Here is a 16071-nt window from a genome sequence, read left to right on the forward strand (position 1 = left end):
TTTAAAAAATTCGTCAGTGTTTTGTTTAATCTGATGCAAAAATGCTTGTTGAAGACTACATGAAATAGTCAACAAAGCTGTTTTCATGTTGCTGGGCATAAAATTACAATTTTCAAACAGACAAAGATTGTTTCCTTTTGTCGTGACAGTACAATTTGTAAGGTTGCAGAGTAACAATCTTTGAAAATGTTGACAAAATTCATTGCAATGTTAATGTTCGTTCATCTTGTTTGTGGAATAAACCCTTCAAACTTGTGTCTACCTCTTAGTCAAATGGTTGATCAACATCAGCAGGTACAATCGCCACACGAAGTTATCCAGGGACGTGCGGGTAAAATGGGGCCTGCAGGTCAACTTGGACCAAAAGGTGAGAAGGGGGACTTTGGACCACCCGGCCAGTGCAATTGTGACGACAGCCCAAGAATTCAAGCTCTAGTGGAACATTTAAAAATCCTCAATGGTAAGTTTCTGACGTCACATATAACAAAATTGTGGTAGAACATCCCCTGCCAACATTCAAACATTTTTGACAACACAGGTAAAAAAAATTACGAAACAAAAATTAAAGTCAAACGCTTTCAGTACTGCATTGTTAAAAGACTGTTTTTAAACTGTTTAACTTCGCTATTTCACTGTGACTGTGATTCGTGATAAATAATAACGATAAATATTGGACACGATTTTTGTGTTTGTAAAATTTTTAAAACTTAAAAATTTAATGAAATTTAAACTAAAAATGTTAATATTGAATTTCCAGTTATCACTATTTTCTACTCATATGCAATGTGGTCATTACGAAACTTGTTTTTCAGACACTGTCCAACAGCAACAGCAACAGCTTGCTAACGTCACTCAAAGATCTCCAACTGGTATGTCACCATGATTAATTGTGTTTGCTTTTATTAAAATCTATCGCAGCTTTACATTACTTTGTCTGGAATAATATACTGTTCATGTATTTATAAAATAGATCTGTGCTATGTCTAATTTTCTTCAAAAATAAACCTTTCTTGAAAGTAAGACGTTTGATAAACTAAAAAGTCTTCTGAAACAAAAATGGAGTAAAACGTTCCAAATGCTTCAAAAAGCAAAGAAAAGTTATTAAAAAAATCACAATTAAAAACAGATAAAATATCCTGTAGCGAATTGTTTTGCATTTATAGTTGTTATTTTCATACTGCTGCTGAGCTGAAGCACATAACAGTCCACTGTGGATGCGATTACACAACAGCTTAGATAGATTTCATGACATCATGTGCAGATATACGATGCCGCGTACCTGACGCTCCTCAATTTGGTTCGGTGTTTCCAAATGTTGCTGAAGTATCAGTTGGAGCTACAATCACATACAAATGCGATGAAGGGTGGAGTATGGGCATTGATCATATGGACTTCCAACTGGTTGCTGCCTGCAAAGAATATCTACCTGTTGGAGCTACAAGTCTGGTAGGCCTATCAGTTAGAGCTACAAATAACTACAGGTGCAAAAACGGATCCTACGGATTTGTCGGTGTGGGTCAGCAGCTGGTCGCTGCATGCAAAGAAGATCTAACATGGACCCAGGAACGACCAACTTGTGTTTTAGGTTAGCTTTGTGGTTTTCATATTTTTTTCTGATGTTGTTTAACAAAACAATGCTGTTGTGAATTGGTGCTTTCTTGAGGTCGATGTAAAAAGGGTTGATAAAGTTTGATACTAGAAAATAGTGGTGGGATGGCGCAGTGGATAAAGATGGCGGCTTTCAAATAAGAAACTAAACCTTGCTTGACACCCTCTTTCAAGCTAGTTGTTGATAAACACCGCTAAAAAGGATAAAACAAGCTAAAATGAGTGGGCTTTCTAGACAATCGTGGAACCTCATAGGGCGGTTAACACTCTTTGTTTATGATAATTCATTTTTATTTACATTTTCTTGGTTTTCATTGATGTCAATAATTGAAATAATTCAAAAACAAACTTCTCAACAAAAATTAGTGTCCTTATTTGATATCGCGGACAAAAAATTGCTCTCAGGTACTCACAATAATTTTACTTCGATGCTCATAATACAAGTTCGACCGCGAAAGCGCACCGCAAATAAAAATGTAGCCTACACCTTACTACAACAACCATAAGTTCATGACTACTTAGCTCCAAGTAATTTAGGGACTGCCAGTGTGTTAGTACGTATAATCTATGTTGACTACCGAGGCCAGACTCTTCAACCCAGCTCAAGACGAGAGCACATATTTATTCAAAATCGGAATATAAACAAAACAAAGCTTGTAGTTGAATTAGTTGACATCGCGGTAGGTAATATAACTAAATTTCAATTGAAACCTTTGCTTTCAGGAAATTTCTAGCTTCAATAAAACAACGACGTAATCTGTGATTTGTTCTAATTTTGATGGACTTACATGAATTAATGTCTTGATTCTGATATCCGTCCCGATAACTCAGTTGGTTAAATGCCTGATTTCATAAACAAAAAAAACACGATCAAGCGACGCTGGTTCGACTCTCGCGTAGGGTGCATCATTCCCATTCATTTCTAACACTCAACTTGCGCCATTGAGATGGTGACCATTTTAATCAAGCAAAAAGAATATGGAGTACACCGGACTCCCTACTACCACCTCCTCACCCCCTTAAGAATTGGTTTAGTAGAATCAATATAGCTTAAAAACTAAACAAGATAACTAGGCCTACGTAGAGTTTTATAGTAAATTTATTGGAACTTCTTGATATACTTCAAATATGTGAAGAAAATAACGTTTTAAAAAATTTCTACATACTTTATAGATAAAAGGTGTAAGACTGAACATTTTTAGCAAGTGTATTGTAATAGAATGTGAGGCTGGATTGAAAAGTGGGAGAATCAAAGACAACCAAATGTCAGCCAGTAGTCACTACACCAGCTCGTATCTACCACAATATGGTCGATTAGATCAAAACCGCGGAACGGGAACTTGGTTTCCAAGCAGTCCATGTGAGTTTGTATGATGAAACATGTTAACCGTTTCTTGATGTCGCGTTAGTTGTATATGACGTGAAATTGTTTATATCAAATTCCATCTTGATCCGACATTACAGAGGATATGTTTTCAAAGTTTATTGCGAAATTATTTTTATGGTTATGACACCCTTCCACCGTACACTAAATGACAGTATTTGTAGATTGAGCAAAGGCTATGTCCAGTCAAGTCAGTTCAAACACACTCGGCTTAAACTTTTTCCATAATATGACTTCACAACGGTGCACAGTGGTGCAATCTAGTGACTAGATTCTAGCCAACACAGAACACTCCAAATGTTTCTATGACATCATAAAAACATTTGCTATAAGATTTCTGCTCAAAAGTATTATCCCTACTCAAGGGGTGGGCGTAATAAGCATTTTTGTGTCATGTTAGTTTTCAAGTTTATAAATTGTCGCATGTCACATTTGAATAATTGTGCTTAATATTTTAATTTTATTGCAGCCTGATAGTCGAATTGCTTATTTCATATGCAAAATATGTGATAGTTACCACAACGCATAAACTAAACAGTAAATACAGGACAGAAGTAAAAAAGTTAAAAGTTTTGCAAACCAGGTATCTTGAGGAGTAACAAACTTGTTTTGTATAGAAGAGAAACTTTAAACTAGTGGGATAAAATAGGCTAGTGATGTACGCAAAGATCGAACCGACCTGTATATAGTCTTAGTCAGGAGAACCCCAATCCTTAAAGGAACGCAATAAATGTACCTGTATATATTATTATCGTAAACAATGAATACACAAAAACATTTTCGATGGAAATCAATCTACCTAGGTTAAAAGTAAAGTCCTCCCAGCGGAAAGTGACGCTCTAAGGTTAACTTGCCAGATCACAAGCCCACGTTTCAAACGATGAAAACAATATCGTTGTTCTTCAACTGCCTTTCCATCAGTTGCGATACCGAAGAGATTTTTTAAACTCTGGGCTACCAGTTACATTGTTATGATGTTACTGATATCAAACCATGTAAAATGTTGAGATTCAAAGTCAAGTATCTAATCTACGTAAATAAAAGTTTAAAACGAAGTTAAGAAATTTGTCGTTTTTTGTGGTAAGATTTTGTATTCAGTAGGTTATAATGGAAAAGTCTGATTTTCGTTATCAACGCATTGCACGCGGCATTGAAATACCCGATAGCACTCACCATAGCCATTTTTGAAGGTCACTAAGGTAGTCACCTATTTGTTGAATGGCTGTTTTCGTTGGATTCGGAAGCTGTTACCTGATCAAATGCAGAGGTTTCAATTCATAAAATGGTGAATGATTAAATGAGTGAACTGATTGCATTGAATTGAATGAAATATTGAATCGAATAAGATTGCAAATATGAAATGAATTCTATGAATAATGGAATTCACTGAAGTAAAAAAGTTGAAAGTTTTGAGAAACCGGATATGTTGAGGAGCAACAAACTTGTTTGATGTATAGAAGAAAAACTTTAAACTAAGTGAGCTAAAATAAGCTAATGGTGTACGCAAAGATCGAACCGTAGGCTACATGTATTTATCATCTCGTCAACAATGAATATAATTGGTGTAATTGTTCGAAAACCAGCGGATAATGGAAAAGTTGAACCGACATTTCTTTTTTTTAGTTAAATGTTTTTAGTTTTACCTCAGTCAAAATTGGCCTGGATTGTGCAATGTGTGCACTCCATATGTAGGTAGGATGGCTGCGTAGTGGAGTAGAAAGAGTCTTGCACGACGGTCAGAAAGACATCGGTTGCACTTGCATATTCAGTTTTTAACAGGACAATGAATAAGTTGTATGAAGGCAGACACAAAGACTGGCCTCTTGCGCACAATCAATATTAAATTGCATACTTTGCAAATGCAATTTCATAAAATTTTGCCTATAACATTAAATGCCTTTTCAAGAAGCATCATGGCATCTTTAAAATGCATAGATTGGTGTTATTTGTATCAGTGTTATAGCTAAACTGCTGTAATTGTATGGAGCCTACTGTCCCAGAACCTGGACCAGAAAAGTTGTTGTCTGGGGTGTATGAAATATCTTAAAGAGCGGTAAAACAGTCAATGAGCAACATTCTACGATTTAACTAGGAAAACAAAGTTATATCTAAAAATAAAACGAAAGCCAGTCATACTGCAGCTAAACACCTGCTGTTAATTATTGCAATCTAATCTGCAAGCACCGCTTGATTAAACCACGACTTATTGACAGGTTTTGTTTTGCAGTCGTTGGAGAATGGTTGCAAGTGGACTTTTTGATCCCGACTGGAGTAGTTGGAGTAATAACTCAAGGATACCCGCGTGGAGATTACTGGGTAACTGGATTCAAAATATCATATGGAAATTCGACAAATCAAATGCAAGTGATTCAAGCTTCTACAGGAGTCGATAAAGTAAGTTAACTCTTTAGCTACCACGGGCTCTTTAAAGAGCTCAAGCCTCCCCCTAAAAATATACACTGTTTGCAATCACCATAACTCTTTTCTTTGCTTGCCAAACAGCCTGGGTTTTGGGTCTTAGACCTACTTTATTAGAAAGAGGAAGACTTGTATTTTTTAAAAGTTGAAAAAAATTACCAGGTTTGTATTTGAATTTTTTCTGCAATTTCTAATCATTTATAGGAAATTTGTACAACATCACTGTGACAACGTTTGTGTGGAAAGAGTGACACTTGCCTGACATGTAGCGGTGAAATTTATCGCAGTTTGAAGTTTTTGTTTTAGACATCCAAACGGAAACGAAAAAAAATTAGAAAAAATGCAAAATTTTTGTAGTTTGTTATAAATTTTAGTCATTTTTAAAGCATTTTCAAGAAAAAATACACAAAATTTGTAAACATATATTTCAAAACGCTGTTAAAAACTAAAAAATACAACAACGTTCATGTTTTTATTTTTTTCTGTTAGTTATCGTTCTTGGGATGGCCCAACGGATAAGACGTTGGCTTTCCAACTATGCAAACTGGTTGTTGAAAATGCCGCTCACCTCTACCCAGGGTGTAATAGATTGGGTGGGCGTAGTTGCTGAAGTAAAGGCAGCCGTGAGAAAGAAACTGGCCAGTGGCCACCCTACTCTCCATAGTGTCGAAGGGTTAATACAATGAGATCTGATCTTTTCAATCCCGACACTTGAATCAAGTATGGGATTACCTTCACCTTTTATCGTTCTCAAAATACAGCAGTTCAAAATCAAAAAATTGCTCAATTAAAAAAATACATCGAAAACAGTGGCAGTTAAAGGGTTGAAATTATTAATTTTGAATTTTGGTTTGGTTTTTGAATCTTTATCCTCGGACTGACAAAGTCTTGATAGGTTATTCCTGGTAGTTTCGCATATTTGTACAGGCTCTTGATGCAGGACCGGTTACCGAGTGGCAGAGTGAAGTTATCTGTTTGTTGAAGTGATGTTGCCGCCGGGAAATTATTCCACTCACTAGGTGCCGCTGAATGGAGAGCAGTCCTTAGAATGGCTTGCTCAAACGCACACCCCGAGAATCGAACCAGCGCGGCGTGATCTTGAGCTGGGCGCGTAACCACTGAGCTAAAGGGCTAAAGCATTGTGTTTTGCATCATCAAGAAATACTTTAAACTGTCAACGAGAAGGATTGAAATTCCAGACAACAGTAGGCTATACATGCACCTCTATCAATACAACTTTGTTTATTAATTAAAATAGCCTCCCACGTTGTAACGATGAAGTTTGAAAATTCTTTGAAGTTGAGGCTATTGTCAGTTCGCTCTTGTCCAGGGATAGCACAGTTACAGAAACATGACTGCAATTTTTAAAAGATTAATGCCACCTTAAAGTATCGCAGTAGCCTACCTTTAACACAAACAAAGTAAGAATGTAGTAAACTAAAAGGCGACGCAATAATTTTGCAATTTCAACCACTTTCCTTGCAACGTCAATGCAAAATGATAACTATACTCAATATATCATTGGTTGAACCTATTTGAAATATCTTTACTTCTCATATAATATTTGTGAAATTTCGTGGCGGCTTTGAAATTCGATGATTATTTGCAGGGCCTCCGAGAGAAGTCAGCACTGGTCGGGAAACAATACGAAAAATGGGCCCCATAATATTTTTTAGCAAATATTGCGTTGCATGTTCGTGTTAAGCTGAAATTAGCCTACTTTTCGCAGCATGAAAAAAACTTCGTTCAATGTAAAAATCATAATAATCACTGGATTACACTTGCAGCAAAAATGCCATTGAGGCTAACTATTTTGTCTAGAAAGCTTTGTAAACACACAATAGGCCTACAGGTAACGAAAATAGTTCAACTAAGCATTTAATTCAGGAGTGTCCAAACTTTTCCCACGCGAGTCAGATTTGATAATAAGTGTTCGCGGCCAACAGCCACAATAATTTTTCTAAAAACTGCAAGTTGAATTTATATGATTTTTGTTTGTCTGCAGGCCAAAAATAACACATTGTACAACAACAGGCGCGGGCCATACAAAAACGTTTCGTGGGCCGGACTTTGGACATCTCTGATTTAATTCAACCCTTTCTGGACTTTTTGCAATGCAAAGTTACGGATCACAGCATCAAATGATAAAATTTTGCGACGTCTGAATTGATGCACAACATGTATAGTTAGGCTTTTCAATCGGTTTTGAGTCATAGGACGACTGGAGCGCAAGCAATTCTTTACAAATTTCAGTAATTGCTAAAATCACGTTCTCAAAGCGCAACCGTTGGAGGTAGCTACCGGACCATAAAAAAAATCATAACAAAACTATTTGGAAAAACCTTTCGAAAGTTGCAATCAATGATTCCTTGAGTAGAGATTATGGGGTGGTTCGTTCTGGTTTGCAGCTGAAGTTTGCTGTGTGGCTTTCTGTCAAAAGTACCAACTCATCCAAAATGTCTTGAAAAATGTCATTGTTGTAGCCTACAAATGATTTAAATTTGTCCCACATGCCCGCAACTGCACAATAGACATACGATGAAATTTTCATGGAACTTCAAACTCATCGACGATATGTTTGAGTGTGTTGATACATTTGTCAATTCCAATAACTACCAAATCCTTTGCAATGTACGGTAGAATACATTACCTTCGAATGATTCAGCTAGTTAAGTGAAGTTATAAAAGCGTTCTGTCCTCAGGAAAAGAAAATCATTTTCTTTTAAATTTATAATTGCCACTGCAACTTTAGCTTGCGAGTAGTAGCCTACTCTTCTCAGCTTTCTCTTACTTAGATTACATCTTCCTTTATTTTCATTAAATTCATCAGTGAATCTTGTTTTGGACCGTAATCCACATAATGCAAAGCAGTCACAAATTTAAAACTGCTAGTTGTAGGCTACTTAAGCATTGACTCAGCTTCCAATCAAGCTCTTGTTGGTTCCAACTTGATGCATTTAAGAAACGTCTTTAGAGCTTCAATTGCAAAAGGGTAATGTAAAGCATTGGGTTTGACTGCACCACGCCTTGATTACCCTCTCGAAAAAATACACAAAATTTGTAAAGATATTTCAAAAGGCTGTTAAAAACAAAAAAATACAACAACGTTCATGTTTTTATTTTTTTCTGTTAGTTATCGTTCTTGGGATGGCCCAACGGATAAGACGTTGGTTTTCCAACTATGCAAACCTGGTTTGAATTCCGGTATCAGCTGGTTGTTGAAAATGCCGCTCACCTCTACCCAGGGTGTAATAAATTGGGTGGGCGTAGTTGCTGAAGTAAAGGCAGCCGAGAGAAAGAAACTGGCCAGTGGCCACCCTACTCTCCATAGTGCCGAAGGGTTAGTACAATGAGATCTGATCTTCTCATACCCGACACTTGAATCAAGTATGGGAACACCTTCACCTTTTATCGTTCTCAACATACAGCAGCTCAAAATCAAAAAATCGCTCAAGTAAAAAAATACATCGAAAACAGTGGCAGTTAAAGTGCCTCTGACATGTAAATAAATTCGGTAAATTTACCTAAGATACCAAAAAGATAACACTAACAAACTTTCCTGACCAGAAAATCGTAAAAAATATCAACAGGCTACTAAGTTACACGCTTGCAAACTTTCGTTGACATCGGCGAATCTGGCACTCATTCAATTGCGAAAATAAAAACGACAACACCGCTGTAACGTCACCGTGAGCGGGAAGGATACATTCTTTCTCTGTGATGACTTGGTAAAGTGTAGTACGGCTACTGCAAAACGTGAATGTGTGGGGCTCTGTTGGTCTAAAGCATGTGCAAATTAAGAATTACCGAAATGAAAAAGTGAACTTATTATTACTATCAGGTTTCGATCAAATAGGTTGAGTTCATTTTTGTCAAACAGCATCTCAATTCAATTGAAATTACAGTTTCATAGGGCTACAATTTTGATACTTTTTTATTTGTCCTAATCTGGTTACCGCAATAGCCATTTGCAGTGTAACTACAGTATCTCACAAGCAGTAGCCTACCTTTATTTTATGGTTGAGGCAATGCCTACAAATTGCTGTTGATGTGACAGTGTCAGTGACAAAAACCGTGTGCTTTCTTTTCACGCTTTCCCACAAAACAAGGTGCTGAGAAGAAAATGGTCAAAGTTTTCTTCAAGTGTTCGAAAATGGGATGGGCCATACAAAACTAGTCGTATTATGTTTTCTTCACTTCACTGAAGATGATTTTGTTAATACCACTCAAGTAAAAATGGGCTTGAGCGAACTTTACATTTTGAAAAAATCTGCCATACCATCTATAAAAGTAAAGATGCAACCAGTTGCTGATGATGAATCCAGCACTTCTAAACAACAACGTTTACAAAAACGTACCCTTGCACAGAAAGTAGGCTTTTACATGTATTGTATTGACTCTGCTATGTACGTAACTGTATAACTAAGATTTTGTTAACACTGGCACTTCAGTGGCACTGACAACTTGCATTGCGCAAAGCTCACTGCTTGCAGTTTTCAGTTTGATGATCTCGGAAGCAACAATCGGATTGTGCTGCCGTCATGCATTGTTTGGTGAATCCGAAACAATTTTTCTAGATCCAGATGGCCGTTATACCGGATTTCAATGGCCAACTGAAGGCACATTATGAGAGAGAGAGAGAATTTTTATTTATTTTTGAATAGTGATGATGAATTAAATATGAATGATGATTCGTAAATTTCTTTATTTTTCGCTTCAACTATATTTTAGGTTTTGTAGGAACGTATCCAGTACAGTTTTATTAAACTGCGACAAACAATAAATCTTTGAAAAAAGCAACCGCTTGTACCAACTCCGACCAAACTGTGATCCACCAATTACATCTAGGAAGCGTTTGTTTCATCCGTCGTTAACGACGCTCACTTAGGATGACGTAATACCACCAAAGTCGTCCCAGAGCAGTGAAATATGGAGTTTCGCTAGAACAGTCGTTTGATATAAATTACGCCCTAACCAGTTGAGCTACGAGATTAAGATTAAAAAGTTCGCTAAGTATAATTCTGCGCTAGGAAATGCTTTAAAAAGTTACTATACTTGGATCCAACCTGTCAGGGGCACTTTAGAGGGTTCAAATCTTTAATTTTTGTTTGGTGTTTGAATCTTTATCCTCGGACTGACAAAGTCTTGATAGGTTATTTCTGGTAGTTTCGCATATTTGTACAGGCTCTTGATGCAGGGCCGGTTATCGAGATTGGCAGAGTGAAGTTTTCCGATTGTTGAAGTGATGTTGCCGCCGGGGAATTATTCCACTCACTTGGTGCCGCTGAATGGAGAGCTGTCCTTAGAATGCCTTGCTCAAGCGGACACCTCGAGAGTCGAACCAGCGCGGCGTGATCTTGAGCTGGGCGCGTAACCACTGAGCTAAAGGGCTAAAGCATTGTGTTTTGCATCATCAAGAAATACTTTAAACTGTCAACGAGAAGGATTGAAATTCCAAACAACAGTAGGCTATACATGCACCATTGCAACTCTATCAATACAACTTTTTTTATTAATTAAAATAGCCTCCCACGTTCTAACAATAGAGTTTGAACACAATTTGAAGTGTAAGCTACAGTTAGTTTGCGCATACCCAGGGTTAGCACAATTAATACAGAAACATGACTGCAATTCTTAAAAGATAAATGCCACTGTTAAAGTATCGTAGTAACTTTAACAAAAACAAAGTAAGAAAATATCAAACTAAAAGGTGACGCAATAATTTTGCAATTTCAATAACTGACCTTGCAACGTTAATGTAAAATAAATACTCTCAATACATTATTGGTTGAACCTATTTGAAATATCTTTACATCTTATATAATATGCGTGAATTTTCGTAACGGCTTTGAAATTCGTTAATATCCTGTTGGGATGTTTGCCACCACATCCTTTCATCTACTGATTTTAACAACCTCACAAAAATAAATCTGTAGCGCGTGTTTACTTGGATTTTGTGATGAATTTATTAACTGCGTTTTTACATTGAAACTTTCCATTTGTACTGAACGTTGTTTTTCAAGACTTTTGAAGCGAATCCTGCAAGTGGAAAGGCTCACGTGACGAATCGGTTTCCTGCTGCTGTGACCGGAAGATACTTTCGCCTCATTGTTGGTTCTTACGTCAGAGGATCTCACTTAAGGATGGAGTATCTGCTGTGCTAAAGCAATTTATGCTGCAGGATATAGCAGATGGTGGATGGTGCATCCGTTATCTGATTGTAAAATTGCAGAGAAATTTCTGTGTATAGTTATTTGACATGTCAATAAAATCTAAGTATAAACATAAAAATTAATTCCAAATAAACGATGCAAAACATTTGTTTGTTGTGCAAAGTGGTGGCGTTTGAAATTAAACTGGTTAGTAGGCTATATAAATGAGCAGTAATTCACCAAACGTCGTGCAAGCAACCTGACAGAGACAAAAGAAGAAACAAAGAATTATCAAGATGGCGCCCACGTGCAAAGTATTGTATGTCATATCTTGTAATTACCAGCTGCAATCAATAGTTACGCAGTGTTTAAAAATTGTTTTTCGGATATCAGCTTCTTAGGAATCTCACAAAAAGTCGGCCTCTCATTCTTGAGGAAATAAACTACTTTGTCAAATTTAAATATGCTATCATAAATTTTTCAACAAAAATTAAACTAGCTATTAACGTAATGCATTGCGACCTAAATCAAACATAAAAATAAAAATCAACAGTTAATCCGAAATACAGTAGCATTGTCGATGCTTTTAGTTGTAGGCTATACAAATTTTTAGTTAACAAAGGCAAACATTTGTTGATCCTCATCGCTACTTGGACTGTTCGAAACGAAAATGTTTTGAAACGCCTTGCTTCGTTTTTGGGCAAAACGATTGAGCTTGGATAGTGGAATAATAACAATATTCTTGGGCTTATGGAAGTGACAAAAATGTCAATGCATTTTGTTAGAATTAGAAGTTCACATCGAATGATTGTGTGAAATGTCACAATTTTTGCGTTATGTGAAAAGTGCAGGCAGGGCCGGATTTAGACCATGAGAGGTCCTAGGCTATTCCATTTGTGAGGCCCTTCCCTATTTTTGAGCTCAGAATTTCTCTCTAAACAACATCACATGTCATTGCATAATGTTAAAAATATGAGTGCATTAAACCAAATATAATTATTACTATCTGGAGCCTTTACAAGTTGTTTCACCTAACGGATCATGAGAAGTTCTTATTCAAATAGAATCATGAGTGCATTAAACTATATAAACTTTTCGTTCTTTTCATTTTCCACATTCATGGGTGCAAATTTTTATTTAAAAGAATAAAAATTTAGTTAATGCAGTTTTGCTTATAATTTCTTTGATCAGACAACCGTTACAATAATTGTAAAGTTTATTTACGAGGACATCAGAAATAGTTACAGCCATCAAACAGAGTAAGACTTTTTTTTTTCTCGCGCAACGCTCAGAGTTTAAGATGGATAGACTAGAGGCTACCAATTTTTTTCCAGCTTTCGTCAAAGCAAAATCATGCAAAGTTAATCAAAATTTATCTGTTTAAGTTTGTCACTCTTAATGTACAGAATGCTCAGTGCGGACAAACTTTCTTGAGACATTGTCAATCTCAGTTTATTTTTGATGCTTTTGAGCGGTAGGCACTTTAACGTAGTACACTGTCCGAATTCCACAACGCAATCATGCGTGACGTACACGCAAATCAGCTGACTTCAGTCATGTGACTCAACACGTGATTATCTGGTCGTCTTTATCGAAAACATTTTGATGCAATGAAATTTAACTGAATGCATTCCCACAACCTGCGTGGCCGAATGGGTTATGGCAGTGGTTCCCAACCGGGGTGCCGCGGCACCCTGGGGTGCCAATTGCAACGCTCAAGGGTGCCGCGAGATATTGAGACATTGAAATACTGCAGCCTTTTCTATATTTTAACTTTAACCTGTTGAGAGCGGAATTTATTTATTTCTAACTGAGTTTCAGTGCGTATTAAGTTTCGCGTCTCGCAGTTATTCCCGGCTCCTTTCTGGAGAGTCGCTTAGTGGCGAAGCCGCTGGCGGTAAGTAGATAATAATCCACGGTAAGTCTTTGTTTTCTCGCCCAGGAAAAACAGCGTGAAAGAGATTTTGACTCGTTGCTGTTCCTTCCATAAAAACGTTTGAAACGCATCATTATTGCCAGGTTTCATGATTTTATTTTGCGTTTCACGGCGCACAATTGGGTCTCCAAATTAGCGTATTTACTAGATATCTTCGACCATTTAAATACGGTAACGTGAATGTCAAAATGGAGGGCAAAATGAAACTCTCTTAACTTCAACAAGACTCATAGTCCAGGGATTGGGCAATCTTGTTTTCGATGGTAATTGCAAGAGCAGAAAGCCTGTCATCTGCCACGGTTAAGCGCAGGATATTCTTGACCAGTTTCATTCTGCTGATGGTCTTTTCAGCACTGGCGACAGTGACTGGTGTGGTCGGTCAGAAGAATTCTGGTGCAAATGCAAAGATTCGGATATATATCCTGAAGGCTGTTCTTGTACGTTAAAAAAATGCTTGCCGTGACAAGTCCTCTGTCTTTCTCTATGTTATAAATAAAACGATTCAATTCCATTAGGCTATTAGTTCGTTGGCATCAATGTCTCCCATTTTTCTTTTAATTTTTTTGCAGTGATTGTCCAGTTCCATTGTCCGCCCCATTAGCTCAGTGGTTACGTGCCGGCTCAAGACCACGCGGTGCAAGTTCGACTCTCGGGGTGTGCGCTTGAGCAACGCATTTCAGGGCTGCTCTCCATTCAGCGGCACCTAATGAATGGAATAATTTCCTGGCAACAACACTTCAATAATGAGAAAATTTCACTCTGCCAATCTCGGTAACCGGGCCTGCGTCAAGAGCCTCTACAAGTATGCGAAACTACCAGGAATAACCAATCAAGGCTTTGTCAGTCCGAAGATAAAGATGCATAACCAACCAACACAACCATTTTCTCTGAGACAGTTCTTCAGGCTGCTAGCGTTGTACAGAAATTCAAACAACTTGTACCACTCCACGAGTTGGTCAAAGCGCAAAGAAACAGAAGACATGGCCTGATCAGTGAGAACAATAAAAAATTGCGATTTGAATTTTTCTTCAGCAGAAAGACGACTCAAATCATCAGCGCATTCGTAACCAAACATTGCACATTGTTTTTTGAAAACATCTGCTCAATACCAATAAGCTCTGCTATTTCGCGTGCGTTTGTGACCACGTGGTTAGCCTATATCCTGTATTTCGATAGTTTTTCAAAAACTTCGGCGGAGGGGCCCTCATTCCTTGCGGGGCCCCCTCCGATCGGAGGGCGGTTGCTACGCCTAGCCTAGGCTACATTTATTCACGCGCGCTATACTGCAAAATACAACTCATTTTGTGTTATTTCATCATAGGTGGGCAAAGTTACTTTCAAAAGTAACTGAGTTACAGTTACAGTTACTTGGCCAAAATAGTAACTGAGTTACCGTTACAGTTACCGATTTTAAAAAGTAACTAGTTACCGTTACTAGTTACAGTTACTAGTTACTTTCAGTTACTCACAAATCTGAACATAAAATTTTGCACCTGGCCATCTCTGCATGCACGTCCAGTTTAACCGCAATATTTGATATATAGTGTTAGAGCCATCCATGCTAACATAACAGCACAAGTACAAAACCAACAAGGTTTTATTTTAAAAACATAGTGGCTTAGATGTTTATTTCCTTTGAGAAATACGAGCATTTCAAAGTGCTCGTCACTCAGGCCTGCCCTTTTGGGCTTTAAAATGTCCTTGCCCAATCGTCGTCGTCGTGTGAGCCTCTGGGGCCGAGAGTCTATTCTTTTACCGCCCCAGATTCACGATGTTCCCGGACTACACTGGAAGGCTTCTAGAGAGCAGCCAGTCTTTGGTTTCATCATTCATGACACGCAAGCCTTCCACTCGGTTAGGTGGCTTGAAGGTGTTACAGTCATTGATGATGTCCGCCCCGGTAGTTCAATTGGTTAGCGCGTCTCTTCTGGAACGAAGAAGCTTCAAGATCAAGCGGCACTGGTTCGACTCTCAGGGCATGCGCTTGAGCAACGCACGTTAAGGACTGCTCTCCGTTTAGCGGTATCTAATAGATGGAATAATTTCCCGGCAACGAGACTTCAACAATCGGAAACTTCACTCTGTCAATCTCGGTGACCGGGCTTGCGTTAGTGATTTAAAGCCTTTAGTCTACAAGTATGCGAAACTGCCAGGATTAAGTTGTGCAAGAAGCTTTCCCAGTCCGAGGATAAAGATTTAATCAATCAATCAATGATGTGATCTGCGGTCTGTTCCTCAGCACCACATTCACAGGAGAAGAAAGAGGCCATTTCCCATTAGTGCATGGTTGAGCGGAAAAGCCCGACGCCCGCATGGAGACGGTTGAGGCGCATCCATGCCTGTCTTGGTAGTGTCAGGTAGATGGAGCGTGTGTCGGGGATGAACGAATAAAGTCTGGTGATGAACAAGTGCTGCAATGAAAACAACAGTAGTAAGGAAATGCTCATTTCAGCCCTTTTTTGTGTTAACCCTCAGTGTTAACCTGCCACAACCACATTTGATTTTATATAGTTATGAATATGAATGGTCTTGTAAATGTATTAACCCAAAGTGGTGACGCACATTTGATTTTA

General features: G+C 37.9%; 1 protein-coding gene across 1 annotated transcript; it reads left to right on the plus strand.

Annotated features, from left to right (window-relative positions):
• Positions 1-336: 336 nt before the first annotated feature.
• LOC145771056 (EGF-like repeat and discoidin I-like domain-containing protein 3) lies at positions 337-11724 on the plus strand. The gene is made up of 6 exons (XM_082582800.1): positions 337-460; positions 813-869; positions 1262-1585; positions 2828-2968; positions 5220-5386; positions 11434-11724. The coding sequence occupies exons 1-6, from the start codon at positions 337-339 to the stop codon at positions 11572-11574; spliced, it is 954 nt and encodes a 317-aa protein (XP_082438926.1). The 3' UTR covers positions 11575-11724.
• The last annotated feature ends 4347 nt before the right edge of the window (positions 11725-16071 follow it).

Source organism: Aplidium turbinatum, chromosome 5 (genome assembly GCF_918807975.1).
Source record: "Aplidium turbinatum chromosome 5, kaAplTurb1.1, whole genome shotgun sequence".
NCBI lineage: Eukaryota > Metazoa > Chordata > Ascidiacea > Aplousobranchia > Polyclinidae > Aplidium > Aplidium turbinatum.